Source organism: Drosophila pseudoobscura, chromosome 3 (assembly GCF_009870125.1).
Source record: "Drosophila pseudoobscura strain MV-25-SWS-2005 chromosome 3, UCI_Dpse_MV25, whole genome shotgun sequence".
Lineage (NCBI taxonomy): Eukaryota > Metazoa > Arthropoda > Insecta > Diptera > Drosophilidae > Drosophila > Drosophila pseudoobscura.
In genome coordinates, this window is record NC_046680.1 from 10,579,794 (window position 1) to 10,592,533 (window position 12,740).

A 12,740-nucleotide genomic window follows, 5' to 3' on the forward strand; every position below is an offset into this window, starting at 1 on the left:
GTGCCCTGATCGGGTCGAAGAAAGTATAGAAACAGTCCGTTCTTTGCAGTACGCGTCCGTAAATGCCAACTTAAAGATATAAATAAACTAATTACGATACAACTCTATATATATGGTACTAACGCTAATACATAAGATACTCGTACTGTTCACACATGGTAAAGCTTCGAAGACCGACTTTCTCTATATGCGATACAACAACAAGAACAACAAAAAGAAACCCATTAGCGGGCAATACCCGAATATCGAATATCTATATGGATGTACTATGTATGTATGACAGATACTATGTTTTAACAAATTAAATACAATTACGCAGACATCATCGGGTCAGCACACCAAATGAAATGATTTATTTTTATTGGGTGTCTTCGTCCCCTCTTGTACGGAGTAGCTGGTTTCGATTGCATTGCTCCTGGAGCTCCAGGAGATCATGCAGTTGCTTGAGCAAGTCGTTCACCTCCTTGATTTTGGTGTCAAAAACATGAGGCTTCGATGCGTCGTCAACTGATTGATACTCCGGCAGTTCCGGGGCAATGAGATCTTTAATGTGGTCCGTGATCTTCTTTATTTTCAGACAATAGCTACAAGAGTTTCTTGGATAGATTTTGGACTCAAGGTTTGGGTTTTGATAGTTGCTTACCACTTGGGCGACTCCGATTTATGGCTGGGACGTTTCTTGGCCAAGCAGTTCTGCAAATGCCAAAACCGATTGAAGATCCTTACAGTACCTGTCTCTGGAGCTTTCCATTCTATGAACTCGACCCGCTGTGGCTCGACCTTTTCAACTTCCTCGGAGTGCCAGGCATACCAGACGACATCCTTGTTAACTGGGTCTTCTACTTCACTGGAATCCGAGGCAGTAATACCCATTAAATTGGGTAACCGCTTAGCCAGGAGAGAGTAGTGTCGTTGTAGGAAGGACTCCGGGCGATATCGATTGTCTTGCAAATAGGGATCGCTGATTAGGCTAGGATCCATCATTCCCCCAGGGAAGGCAAGCCCCGAGGGATTCGCATAGATCACACGTGTAGAGGCATTTCCATAACTGATGCGTGTTTCCCTGGGAAAAAGAGGCACGGGGTTTCAGAGAAAGTAATCGGATAATAGTGGATATCAGTGTTCCAAAATGTATTCTTTATTGTCAAGTATTAACAGAGAAGGCCATTAGGATTCGATTCGTATTCGACTCCACTCACCCCTTGTCGATGTTGACCGCCAATTTTGTAATTGGTCCAAATTTAGCCATTGCCCATTTGTGTTCGTGTTCGTGTTCGTGTCGTACGGACAATTTTATGTTAATTCTCAAAATAGTGTAACAGATAATGCGAAGCAAATTTCAGGGACTACTTCACGCTGAGTCTGATTTCCGAATCTTGGCAAAGGGCTTGACAGAGTCCTCAGTCTTGGTAGCGGCTTTGTAGTCCAAGAAACGCTGATAGGCCAGTCGCTGCAGGATCGTGGGATGCGTGTGATGCCACCTGGAATAGCAATCATCGAAGACCGGGAAGGTCATGTGATCGGCGTAGATCTTGATGAGGGCCGAGCTCAGCTGCGCGGAATAGCCCAGACGATGGGCATAGCGATCGGCAGCAAACTCGTTGTGCCGCATCATCCACAGCATCAGGAAGTTGGCAAGCGTCAAATATGGGGTCAGAGCGAAGCGCAGGACGATGATGAAGCCGACGATGATGGGAGTAATTCCTGCTGCGAAGCCCACACCCTTGTACAGCTGGGGACAGTGGAAGAGCACGCCGAAGAGCAGCATGGTCAGGAGGAAGTGCAGCTTCATGATCAGCGTGGTCTTGCAGAAGTGCCCGTACTTCCAGTGGCCCAACTCGTGGCACACCACACCAGTCACCTGCTGATTTGTGAGTCCCCTGCCCACCTCGTAGGGCTTCAGCTGACTGGGATCAAGGCCTTTGTTGAGCAGCAGCGTGTCGAAGAGGACGATCCGCTTCAAGCAGCAGCTGCCGTAGAAGTAGGCATTGCTGTACTGCATGCTCTTGGTGCGGATGATGAAGACGCGCTTCACGGGGAATCCCGCCACGTCGCAGACGCGCTTCACATCGGTATACAGCTGCGTGCCCTCGGACAGCCTCCGTTGCCTCCCAATGCAGGGGATGCAGCAGTAGGGGAACAAGAAGACCAGCAAAATCGTGAATATTGCCCAGGCGCCCCAGAAGTAGAGGAAGAACCAGTAGCCGGCCGTCTGCACGGTAAACACAATGAGCAGCGCAACGGGGGCCAGTAAAATCTGCGTCAGAAGGATGGCTGGAATGGCAACGCAGCAGTAGAGGCACCAGGAGAACTGCCCCTGGACCCCGTAGCGCAGCTGCAGGATGCACTTGTCGTAGGCCAGCACGGGCAGGTATCGCACACAGCTGTAGATTGTCATATAGAATACGAATACCGGGCTTATCCAGATCTCCTTATGGGTGGCTTTTGCCAGCGTAGTTGCAGCTAGACCCCAGAGGAACGGATAGAATCCAAAGAAGAGCTCGACCAGGCTTAGAAACATGTCTACCAAAATCTTCCAGCTCATGAGCTCCATCTTGTGCAGTTCGTAGATGCGGGCTCTATGGAATATATCCGGTGGAATGATCCCGCGAAGCTCATCGGGAACGATGACGGAATTCAGGCACACCAATTGCTGTCGGCAAGAGGAACGCAAAACGGAATTAATCCATCAAAGGGTCGGTGCAGGAGTCGAGCCTCCACTCACTTACCTGTCTCTTGGTCAGCATCAGCTCCCACACATTTCCGACTACCACAATGATCATTAGCAAAGCGAGCACCACCTTGGAGTCCCACTCTGGCCAGTTGTCGTAGAAAGCCATCTAACAAGAGCATGTTTCCCCAGCAAAAAACAACAACATTGGGTATATATATGGATATGTATAAATCAGAACCTACTGTGATTCGGAAAAAGTCACAAAAAATATAAAAGATCAGCTCGATCTTCTTTGCTGCAGCTTTTCCAATCGATTTAGCCGATCCAACATCGACGGATGTGTGTGGTTCCAGCTGGAGTAGCAGGGATCCGTGATGGGAAACGCCAGATTGTCCGCGTACAGCTTCAGCAGGGCCTGGCGCAGATCCTTGGAATAGCCCATCTCCCAGGCAAAGCTGTCCGCCTGATACTCAAAGTGTCGCGTCGCGGAGAGCATGCAGAAGTTGGACAGCGTCATGTAGGGCGTCATCACAAATCCGAATATAATTAGGAAGCCCACAATAATAGGCTGCAGACCCTCCTCAAAGCCCACAGCCTGGTAGATGGGTCCATGGGAGAAGAGCACGTGAAAGAGACACAGCATCAAGATCATGTGGAGCTGGAACATGAAAAACGCTTTGTAGAAGTGCCCATTGACCCAATGGCCCAGCTCGTGTGCCACGACGGCAGCCACCTGAGAGTCCCGCAGACCCTTGCCCACTTCCTCCGGCTCCAGCGTTGACAAATCCTTTCGCCCCCTGTTGAGCAATAGAGTGTCAAAGATCACAATCCTCTTCAGGCAGCAGCACCCGTAGAAAAAGGCATTGCTGGAGGCATTGGGATCGTTAACGCGTAAGATGTGCACCTGGTGCATGGGAAAATCCACAACATTCGTAAGATGCTCCAGCTCTGAGAGCAAGGTCAAGTTCTCCAAGGGAACCCGTTTGCCCAAAACAGGATCAATCAGGAAGGGCACCAGGAGTATGAGGAGCACGGTTAAGAGAAGTGATTGCACGTAGAGTCCCACGGCAGTGTATTCCTCCAGCCAGAGAACCATGAACACAATCGAAACCACGATCAAACTCATGATGATTATGGCCAGAATGGTTTCCATGATCTCGCAGCCAATCCGACTCGTCCACGACTGAGTCCTCCTCTTGTGCAGGTCCGAAAGGCACATCTTCGAATAGAGCATGCCTGGACATGCCTTCAAAGTCATGTAGATGGACAGCAGTAGCACAAAGAATATGGAAACGCAGGCCTCGTGCTGCATCCACTTTGACAATGAGCATTTAGTCGCCACCTTCCAGAGCCACGGATAGAAGCCAAAATAGAGCTCCATAATCCCACTGAAGACCACTATGAGCAGCATGTTGACAATGGTGAACCAGCTCTTGTGTATCATGTAGGTGCGCATTTTGTTGAATAGCTCCTGCGGCAGATGCGCACTGATCACTGACGGCACCTTTTCCACCTCGTGGACAGCGATTATCTGTGAAAAGGCATACAGAACAGTGCAAACCAAGTGGACTTTCAAGAGGTCTCACCTCACGGATCAACAGGTAGACAGCCCAGAGATTGTCCACGACCAACACGGCAATCATTATAAAGAGGATTATGTCAGGTTTGTCCCAGAAATATGCAGACATGTTACTCGAAGAACTTGGCATATTAGGTACATTTTGAAAATTTTGAAAGTCTAAAACAGACAGTCGGTTCTGATTTGAAAATATTGATCATTTTCTTTTGGGTTACTCCCCCATTCTTTATTTTACGTTATAAAATAGGGAATACAGTGTAAACTTTGGTCTGTGCGCAGCATGGTCTTCTAGTTTAATTTCTTGCTCTCCTTAAGCTCCTGCAGACGGTTCAGGCGCTGGAGCAGAGTGGGATGCGAGTGATTCCAGGTAGAGTACAGCCAATCGTAGACAGGAAAGCCCAAGTTGTCCAGGTTCAACTTGATCAGTGCCCGTCCCAGCTGTTCCGCAAATCCCAGCTTGAAGGCAAACTCATCGGCCTGGTACTCGAATAGACGCGAAAGGATCGTCATGGCGAAGTTGATGATTGCATTGTACGGCGCCAGCACATAGGTGAACACAACCAGCAGGCCGACCAGAATGGGACGAGTGCCGGGCTCGAATCCCATTGCCACATAGAAGGGAGCATATTTAAAGAGGTAGCCAAAGACAAGGAACATTAGGAACAGATGAACCTGCATGATAACAATGTTCTTGGTGACGTGGCCCAGCTTCCAGTGACCCAGTTCGTGCCCCAAAACGGCCAATACCTCCTCGTTGGTGCAGCCCTTGCCCTTCTCATCATCGGAAAGCTCCGAGGCATCTGGCTTGCCCTTGTTCAGCAGAAGAGTGTCGAAGAGCACGATTCTCTTAGAGTTCCACAATCCGTAGAAGTAGGCATTGCTGTGAGACGAGCGCTTCGAGCCATCCACAACGAAGAGCTTTGTGAGGGGGAATTTCAGAGAGGCGGCCAGATCTTCAATCGACTGTCGTAGGGGGCCCTTCTCCAGCGGCGTATACGTGTCAAACAGCGGAGCAATGAAGATCGGATAGAGGGTGAGCAGGACCAGTGATACCATTCCAGTGAACAGCCACAGCCAAATGAAGAAGTTGTCTCCGCCGCGTTGCACTATGAATATCAATGCCGCCGTGATGGGAATCATGAGTACTTGTGTGACCAGGAATCCCTTCACCTGATCCCAGGCAAAGAACCCAGCCGTTTGCTTGTTGAAACCATGCGTCTCCTCCAGCACAAAGATTTTGTAGATTTTGAAAGGCAGCGACTTGAATGTGCTAATCACGTTGGAGATCACCACAAAGACGCAGCTGACCAGAATCTCATTGCTGGCGTCCCATTCAAGGTGGTTGAGTACATTCACCGATATTTTCCAGACAACGGCAATCAGCCCGATGTGCAGCTCCAGGCAAAGCAAAGCGACGTCCATCAGCACCGCCTTGAAGATGCCAAAGTTCTCCTGGTCCAGACCATATTTGCGCGCCTTGTGGAATGTCTCCTCCGTCATGTGTGACGTCAGCTCCGCTGGCACTTTCAGTGCATTTCGATATACTTTCACCTGGTTACAGCGGGGTAAGAGACGAGAAGGGAAACAATTAAATGCCAAAACACACGAACAGTCTCTAAATTTATCATTCGTCGCTGATAAAACAAATTGCCGACTCTCTCGGTCTCGCTCGCACGTGCCGGCACATTGCAGCCTGCGAAAATACTCACTTGGCGCAGCGATATGTAAATCTCCACAGCGTTCTCAATAATAACTAAAGCCAAAATGCTGTACAGAACCGTGTCCGCATCTACTGAAGCCATTTTAACAGCCGTCAATTGTTAAAAACTATAATAAAAGGGAGTTTTTTTCTTTGCGCCAATGACGAGTCGTAAACAGTCTGGTCCTCAGAAATATACCAAAATATACCGTCTCACTTTCAAAATATACCGTAAATATACTGACGAATTCAAGTTCTTTTTACATATTCCTCGATTTTGATATTCCGTGGAATATTCTCAGCTATATAGAACATTTAGCCGTGCCCACATAATTTTAGCCCATTGATGAATCAATTTTTTACACAATTGGTTAGTTTTTAGTCCTTGCTTTTATTGTATTTTTTCTAAAACAAGGTTTATACCAAATAGTTCAACAAAAAAAGACGTCGCAATGATGACATGATGCGTTTTGTACACCCTATTTCGTTAGTTTGATATGAAGACGAAACGTAATTTATAAAGACCTTTTCTCAAATCGATATTCTTTTGTGCATAGTTATCTCGATCCTAATACCTACGGAGCCTGGGATGACAAACATTTACTCAACTCTATCATATCCATTTCCCAAGGGTATGAAAACAAATGTTGCCGGCAATCATTGTTGTCAACCGGTTATGACGACTAATTCCTGGTTATTCTTTCTTCCGTCGAATATTCCCAGCTATATAGATCTCTCAGTTTTGCCCAGATAATTTTGTATGACAGATGAATCAATTTTAATCAGGATTAACTACTTTTAAGTACATGCATTATTTTTGTTTTGACAAAAACACTGTTTCAACAATTCTTTTTGGCAGGGAACTATATCTATATCTATATTCTATATCATGGAACATTAAAATAGAATAGATGTAGTTCTTAATATACAAAACCACTGACTAACTATAGAGTATAAAGATGTCACAAACCATCTTTCTGTATTAGAACCCAGGAATTTAGCTAAGTACTAAGATAAAAAAATCTTTACAATTTACATGAGCTGGCAGCCCTAACTAAATACACCATATGGCAACCTCGAATGGAAGTCCAGTTATTTCTAAAGTTTCCAAGCGCGTCCCTTTAAAAACTAGCACAAAAGCATTCAAAACAACGGGAAAAACAGCTTTGCTTTGAAAGTAAAGTTTAAAGTAAACAATAGTAGCGCTTATCATTTAATTTTGGGCGGTTTTTGTGCTTAATTATTGTGCTGGCTCTCAATATGGATACACGTGAACAGCTCAGCCTCGTAAAGAAGATTGTGCATTCTGTGCTGGTGTCGTCGCCGCAAATAATGACGATCTACAAACTAAGTTGCGACTACAAGGAGATTGAGGGCTCAGAAATGCCGCATCGGCAGTTCGGCTACAGAGACGTCGAAACTTTTCTCCGCTCCATTCCAGACGTCGTTACGGTATGAATCAAGCCATGTTTTCGTAGGACTCTTGTGCATAATCAAACTTATGTTCAAATCACATTCAATCAACAGGTGATCGGATCTGGACCTATGGCTCTTGTCCATCCACTGGCAACTGCAAAGTCGGCGCACATTCAGAAATTCGTCAGCCGCCAGAACATTAAATCCAGAAAGTCAAAATTTCATGCTGGACAGAAGCAAACGTTTTTGTATAACCCGAAGCCATCAAATTTGGGTTTTATCAACGAGTCTGTAAGTAAGGCCTCGTCTGTGCAGATGCACAATCCGGTCAATACGTTTCGGCCGCAAATGTATCCACTTGTGCTGCTCCCAAACGGGCAGTTCTTTAATCCCGCCTTCCAGCAGCCTCCTGCTTACTGTCACTGGAAGAACGCCCAAACCAATTATCCAATCAATGATTTCAATCGCCCTCAAATGAGAGTGCGTCCGAGTTTCAATCAACCCGTTCTTCCGCAGAGAATGCATAACATGCATAACTATCTGCAACCCATCCGAAATCCAAATCTAGATCAGCGTCCACACCCACCAAGGCACACTTTGACTGCAATACAAAATCAACCGCCAATACGCAACCCAACTCGAGAGCTCGCTCCGCCTGCGCGCTTTGATTTCATAGTGTCATTCAATAATCTATCACTTGCTAAAGATGATAATGTCCCAACTGGTGAGGTGAAGAAACAGGAGAGAACTGCGACTGATGAGAAGCAACTGCCCATCAAATCCTACAGGTCCGACGATCATAAAGTCCTACCGAATGTCACGGTGCCTGAAAAAAGAGATCCAGTGTCCGAAGCGAAGCAACTGCCTACCGAACCCTACAGCTCTGACGAGCATAAAGCGCTACCTAATGTCAGTGCGCCTGAAGATCGTGTTGTGCTTGAACTCGCCAAGCCGAAAGTGGCTGTGTCCGACGTATACGATTCCTCCAGCGATGATTGCAAAGATACTGATGCCTTTCCAGCGTATGCTGTGGTAAAGTTTCAACAACTATTGCAATGTTATATTTCGCTTAGAGGTTGCTTCTCTTCTCTTGTAGGATCACCGTGTTCTCAGTGTCGACTATCCGCGCGACGCGGTTCGCTACGATTACAAGTTGTCTCGTCTCGACTTGGAAAAAACTCTCAAAGTGAATGAGCGCTACTGCATACAGCTTGTGGAGGTGACCAATCCGTATAGTTTCCACTTCTGGATATTCGACGACTACGACCTATATCATACCTTATCGCACAACATCCAGTAAGGAAAACGCTTTTTTTTTTGCCGAGTTTCTCTTACTTGCAGTTTCTTCTTGCAGGAAGGTCTACAGAGACTTGGCTTCAACGACGTTCACGATGCCGAAGTACCTGATGACACCCGGCCATCTGTGTGTTGTCTGTCCCAGCAATACATCGGTGTGGGAACGCGCCAAGATTGTCAGCCAACGTACCGACTATGTACGAAAGACAATCGAGGTAGAGTTCATCGATACGGGCATTGTCGAAACCGTCTATAAAAAAGACGTTAAATTTTTAATGGAACAATTCGCTAATATGCCGCCGCAAGGAATGAAGGGGCGCCTGGCTTATGTGTCTCCGGTTAAAAGTCTGCACTGGTCATCGAAGGTTGTCAGCGCATTCAAACATCAAGTGTACAACCGCAGACTCTTCGGAAAAGTGGCGGCCATCGAGGTAGGATGTTAACCGAATAAGTTGATAGATATAAAAATGTATTCATGTATATTTCAGAACAACATAGCGTATATGGTGCTCGTCGATGAAGATTATGTAAATTTGAACCGTTCGCTGATAGACTCCGGCTTGATGATTCGCCGCATGACGGCTTAGCAGACAATTCTTTTACATTATTTACCTAACATTTATATCTAATCTCGTTTTTGTTTTTTGTTTTTTTTTCGATATGGAATGTCAAATTTGTTTCTTAATCCAAAATTATTGTAGTTTGTAATGAAACGAACCGTTTGTTTAATTTTAAGGCAAACGCTGTCCTGCTTTTCTTTTTATTAAATCACCCGACAAGTCGCCGTCCTTTGCCTGATTTATGCTTGAAAGTATGACAAACAAGGACGACTCAAAGACGAACCACTTGCGTTGAGAACTCACGTTCGTAACCAAATATAATTGTATTCCTGAACGGAAATTCTGAATCAATGCAAAATTATGATCCTGACCAGCGGCAGGCGGCAATAAATACATACTTGAAATATAACCGAAACTGAGGCTTTATAACAATTCCCTATTAAAGACAACAATGTCTATGTTTTGTATATATGTATATGTCGTGTATATAGTTGGTTTCTTGTTTGTTTTTCCTTTTTTTGTTTTTTCTTTTTGTCGGTTAGGGACCGCTGAAACGACGGCACCCTGAGGTTGGTTTTCTTTTGAATATACTCGTATTCTTCTTTTGTTTTTTGTTTTTATTTTTTGTTGAGGCTTCTCTACTACGTTGTGTGTCGAGTGGTGTTATTTGTTTGTTTGTTTTTTAGTTTTGTTAGTGAGTGAAAAACTAATAGTTCAACTACTAATGCGCATTCGTTAAACTTGCTTAAATACATTTTGTTTTCTTGTATATTGCTGAGTTATGTTGTTTCCATTTTTCAATGCGTATTTAAATATGCTATATAATCGCAATAATACATAATTGTTTGTTTGTTTGTTTGTTGGTTGCTCGAGTACATAATAGCTACGCGCATAAATATGTGTGTTTGGTATGCCTTCACGATTCGCTCCGTTTCTTTATATCATAAGTTGATGCGTGTCTGCGGATCTGTTGGTCAGTCGGTCTGTATTTCGACTGTCTCTTATCCTGTTCCACTCTACAATCTACAGGTGTGGTTGGTGTCTGTCTCTGTGTAGGTGTGGGTGTATGTATGTTCTTTAGTAGGTCCATAGGACTAACGCTGTAGCAATTCACAAAAGTCTACTCACTTCGTAATCGTTACAATATCGTGGGTATAAAACTTAAATGTAGATTCCCTATAAGGTATGTCTCTCTCTGTATCTGTATTTTTGTTGTTGTTGCATGTGTTTTTGTGTGTGTATGTGGGTGTGGCAAATTCTTCTATTGCGGTATGTGGGCTAGGTCTGTGTGGATCTGATTCTGATTCGGATCTGTCTGCTGAGTTTCTTCTCTATCATATAATTTATATTTGTATGCAATTGTTTTTTTTTTCGATTCTTATATTAAAGTCATCACAGTTAGCGGAGCTGAAATTATGAATAAAATTTGAGGACATTTTTGTGTAATTGTTTTGTTCTTTTTTTGGATTTTTTTGTTTTGTCTTTTTTTTAATGTTTTCTACTAAATCGCAATTGCATATATAGAGTGTCTACCGTAAATTGATTCTTTTTAGTGTACTCTTCTTATCGCTTCTTGGGGTTTCATTTACTAAATTATTATATACGCATGTGTGTGTGTGTGTGTGTGTGAGTGGTGTTTTGTGTATGTGGCTGTGTGTGTGGGTGTGGGTGAGTGTGTGTCCTGCTAAATTGCCTTTCAGATGGATGCCCGATGCCCGCCCGCACCGCTCTTCATCGTCATCGTCTTCGTCATAGTCATCGCCATCGCCTCGGCTCAGTGTCATGGGGTGTTGCCCTCGAACAGGGCTCGAAACTCCCCGCTCCGAGGCCTGGGCAGACCCTCGCGTATCGTTTGAACCGGCTCAGCAATGCTCGACTCTGACCCATGCAGTAAATTCTCCTTGAGATCCATGTCACTGCTTATAATGGTTAGGAGGGAAAGGAATACAGAACGGTGCACGTCAGATCACATGATCATTTCACACTTACTCATCTTTGCATTCATCGGCCTCGGCAGCCAGGGCATTCACCACGGCCGTGATAGTGTTCGACTCGGGATTGCTCAGCTGTTCGTCCTTCTGCTGCATTATGTTTGGATTCTTGCCGATCTTGTTCAACCGCTCTGCGGCCACAGTCTCCATGGTCTTGCGCATCAGCGGATACTGATCCAGCACGCAATTGAAATGATCCACGCTCAACGAGAATAGATTGCAATAGGTTTCGGCTCGCACGCTGGCCACACGACGCGCATTGGTCAGCAGACAGATCTCACCGAAGTAAGAACCGTCCGATAGTGAGGTGGCAACCTGCGGATCGGACAAAGAATTAGCTACACGAAAAATCTTCTACATCTTCTGCGATATGCGGTCTGAGCAGGCAGGGCATTACCTCGCCGTTGGCCATGACAATGTCCACCACTCCCTCCTGAATGAAGTACATTTTTGTACCGATCGTACCCTCCTTTATGATAATATCACCTGAAAGAGCAAAACGTTAAGAGTGTTACAGCTTAGAACAGACTTCGGATCAATCACCTGGTTGGAAAACTTCGTATTTCAGTTTAGTAACAGTAGACCGCTGTTGTTAGTATTTGTACTACGTAATTTCTGTACAAAAGTAGTAGTTTTTTAAAAAAACAAACGAACAAACCAACAACAAATTTCAAACGAACATAACCAACAGAAATCATAACAAACAAAAAAAGAGTCATTATGTTGCGTGTAGACCTTTGTATACCCTATTTTGTTAATTTTATATGAAGATGAAACGTGATTTATTAAGACCTTTTCTCAAATTGATATTCTTTAGACATATTCAAGTACGTTACTAGTATCTTGTATATATTTATCTCGATCCTGATACCTACTGAGCCTTGGAAGACAAACGTATTCACAATTCTATATCATCCATTTCCCCCAGGGTATGTGTGCATGGAATTAGCAACATGTTTGTGTATGGGACGAGACTCATTGTTGCAAAAGCTAAACTGCGGCGAACTGGGGCGAACTGCGGCGAATTAAAAAAAAACGACCAATCCTCATATTCTTTGTTCCGTTGAATAATACTATTTATATAGAACATTTAGCCATGCCCACTCAATTTTATACGTTAGATGAATCAATTCTATACATGATTGGCCTATTCGAAATACTTGCATTTATTGGATTTCTATATAAAATTGAAAATTAAATTAATAGAAGACAAAAATACCATTTAGCACTAAAAAACACCACATGGGAGCGCGGCGAAAACCAGTTTCCACAGTATGACCCGAAATATACGGTCTCATTTGAAAAATATACCGAGTGGTGCGCGCCAAATCGAACTTTTTTGAATGTGAGCGACAAGGATTTAAATGTTGTCAACCGGGCCTTTATCTATGCCCACATAATTTTATACGATGAATCAATTTTGTACTTAACTGGTCTATTCTAAATAATTGCTTTTATTGGATTTCTATATACCGAAAATGAAAAATAGATCGATTAAATTAAAAAAATATACCATCTATACCCT

The 12,740-nt window shown here is 44.3% G+C and overlaps 5 protein-coding genes across 7 annotated transcripts; 1 reads left to right on the top strand and 4 right to left on the bottom strand.

Annotated features, from left to right (window-relative positions):
* Positions 1–311: 311 nt before the first annotated feature.
* ste24c (ste24c prenyl protease type I) lies at positions 312–2,910 on the bottom strand. The gene is made up of 4 exons (XM_015184186.2): positions 2,730–2,910; positions 1,200–2,653; positions 644–1,063; positions 312–584 (listed from the first exon to the last, which is right to left on the bottom strand). The coding sequence occupies exons 1-2, from the start codon at positions 2,838–2,840 to the stop codon at positions 1,352–1,354; spliced, it is 1,413 nt and encodes a 470-aa protein (XP_015039672.2). The 5' UTR covers positions 2,841–2,910; the 3' UTR covers positions 312–584; positions 644–1,063; positions 1,200–1,351.
* On the bottom strand, positions 2,879–4,413 carry ste24b (ste24b prenyl protease type I). Of its 2 annotated transcripts, XM_015184187.2 has the most exons (3): positions 4,261–4,413; positions 3,408–4,205; positions 2,879–3,332 (listed from the first exon to the last, which is right to left on the bottom strand). In XM_015184187.2, the coding sequence occupies exons 1-3, from the start codon at positions 4,381–4,383 to the stop codon at positions 2,952–2,954; spliced, it is 1,302 nt and encodes a 433-aa protein (XP_015039673.2). In that variant the 5' UTR covers positions 4,384–4,413; the 3' UTR covers positions 2,879–2,951. The 2 variants fall into 2 exon arrangements, with proteins under 2 accessions (XP_015039673.2, XP_001360794.4); XM_001360757.4 differs by having other exon boundaries at positions 2,879–4,205.
* Positions 4,414–4,429: 16 nt separating this feature from the next.
* Positions 4,430–6,132, bottom strand: ste24a (prenyl protease type I). The gene is made up of 2 exons (XM_001360758.4): positions 5,963–6,132; positions 4,430–5,804 (listed from the first exon to the last, which is right to left on the bottom strand). The coding sequence occupies exons 1-2, from the start codon at positions 6,053–6,055 to the stop codon at positions 4,542–4,544; spliced, it is 1,356 nt and encodes a 451-aa protein (XP_001360795.1). The 5' UTR covers positions 6,056–6,132; the 3' UTR covers positions 4,430–4,541.
* An 813-nt stretch (positions 6,133–6,945) lies between these two features.
* On the top strand, positions 6,946–9,506 carry LOC6898402 (uncharacterized). The gene is made up of 5 exons (XM_033378091.1): positions 6,946–7,404; positions 7,480–8,400; positions 8,465–8,664; positions 8,723–9,095; positions 9,153–9,506. Exons 1-5 carry the CDS (start codon positions 7,213–7,215, stop codon positions 9,249–9,251), a joined length of 1,785 nt encoding a protein of 594 aa, XP_033233982.1. The 5' UTR covers positions 6,946–7,212; the 3' UTR covers positions 9,252–9,506.
* Positions 9,507–9,752: 246 nt separating this feature from the next.
* On the bottom strand, positions 9,753–11,912 carry LOC6898403 (potassium/sodium hyperpolarization-activated cyclic nucleotide-gated channel 3-like). Of its 2 annotated transcripts, none has more exons than XM_015184188.2 (4): positions 11,759–11,912; positions 11,613–11,701; positions 11,214–11,530; positions 9,753–11,140 (listed from the first exon to the last, which is right to left on the bottom strand). In XM_015184188.2, exons 2-4 carry the CDS (start codon positions 11,661–11,663, stop codon positions 11,005–11,007), a joined length of 504 nt encoding a protein of 167 aa, XP_015039674.2. In that variant the 5' UTR covers positions 11,664–11,701; positions 11,759–11,912; the 3' UTR covers positions 9,753–11,004. The 2 variants fall into 2 exon arrangements, with proteins under 2 accessions (XP_015039674.2, XP_002138449.3); XM_002138413.3 differs by having other exon boundaries at positions 9,753–11,143; positions 11,759–11,908.
* Between the last annotated feature and the right edge of the window lie 828 nt (positions 11,913–12,740).

Coding starts and splice junctions, on each gene's coding strand:
- ste24c (XM_015184186.2), bottom strand. CDS start 2,840: ATGGCTTTCTACGACAACTGGCCAGAGTGGGACTCCAAGGTGGTGCTC. Junction 2,654..2,729: donor TGATGCTGACCAAGAGACAG/GTAAGTGAGTGG, acceptor TCTTGCCGACAG/CAATTGGTGTGCCTGAATTC.
- ste24b (XM_001360757.4), bottom strand. CDS start 4,383: ATGCCAAGTTCTTCGAGTAACATGTCTGCATATTTCTGGGACAAACCT. Junction 4,206..4,260: donor TCTACCTGTTGATCCGTGAG/GTGAGACCTCTT, acceptor GCCTTTTCACAG/ATAATCGCTGTCCACGAGGT.
- ste24a (XM_001360758.4), bottom strand. CDS start 6,055: ATGGCTTCAGTAGATGCGGACACGGTTCTGTACAGCATTTTGGCTTTA. Junction 5,805..5,962: donor TTTACATATCGCTGCGCCAA/GTGAGTATTTTC, acceptor CGCTGTAACCAG/GTGAAAGTATATCGAAATGC.
- LOC6898402 (XM_033378091.1), top strand. CDS start 7,213: ATGGATACACGTGAACAGCTCAGCCTCGTAAAGAAGATTGTGCATTCT. Junction 8,665..8,722: donor ACCTTATCGCACAACATCCA/GTAAGGAAAACG, acceptor TTCTTCTTGCAG/GAAGGTCTACAGAGACTTGG. Junction 9,096..9,152: donor GAAAAGTGGCGGCCATCGAG/GTAGGATGTTAA, acceptor TGTATATTTCAG/AACAACATAGCGTATATGGT.
- LOC6898403 (XM_002138413.3), bottom strand. CDS start 11,663: ATGTACTTCATTCAGGAGGGAGTGGTGGACATTGTCATGGCCAACGGC. Junction 11,531..11,612: donor TTGTCATGGCCAACGGCGAG/GTAATGCCCTGC, acceptor TCCGATCCGCAG/GTTGCCACCTCACTATCGGA. Junction 11,144..11,213: donor GCCGATGAATGCAAAGATGA/GTAAGTGTGAAA, acceptor AACCATTATAAG/CAGTGACATGGATCTCAAGG.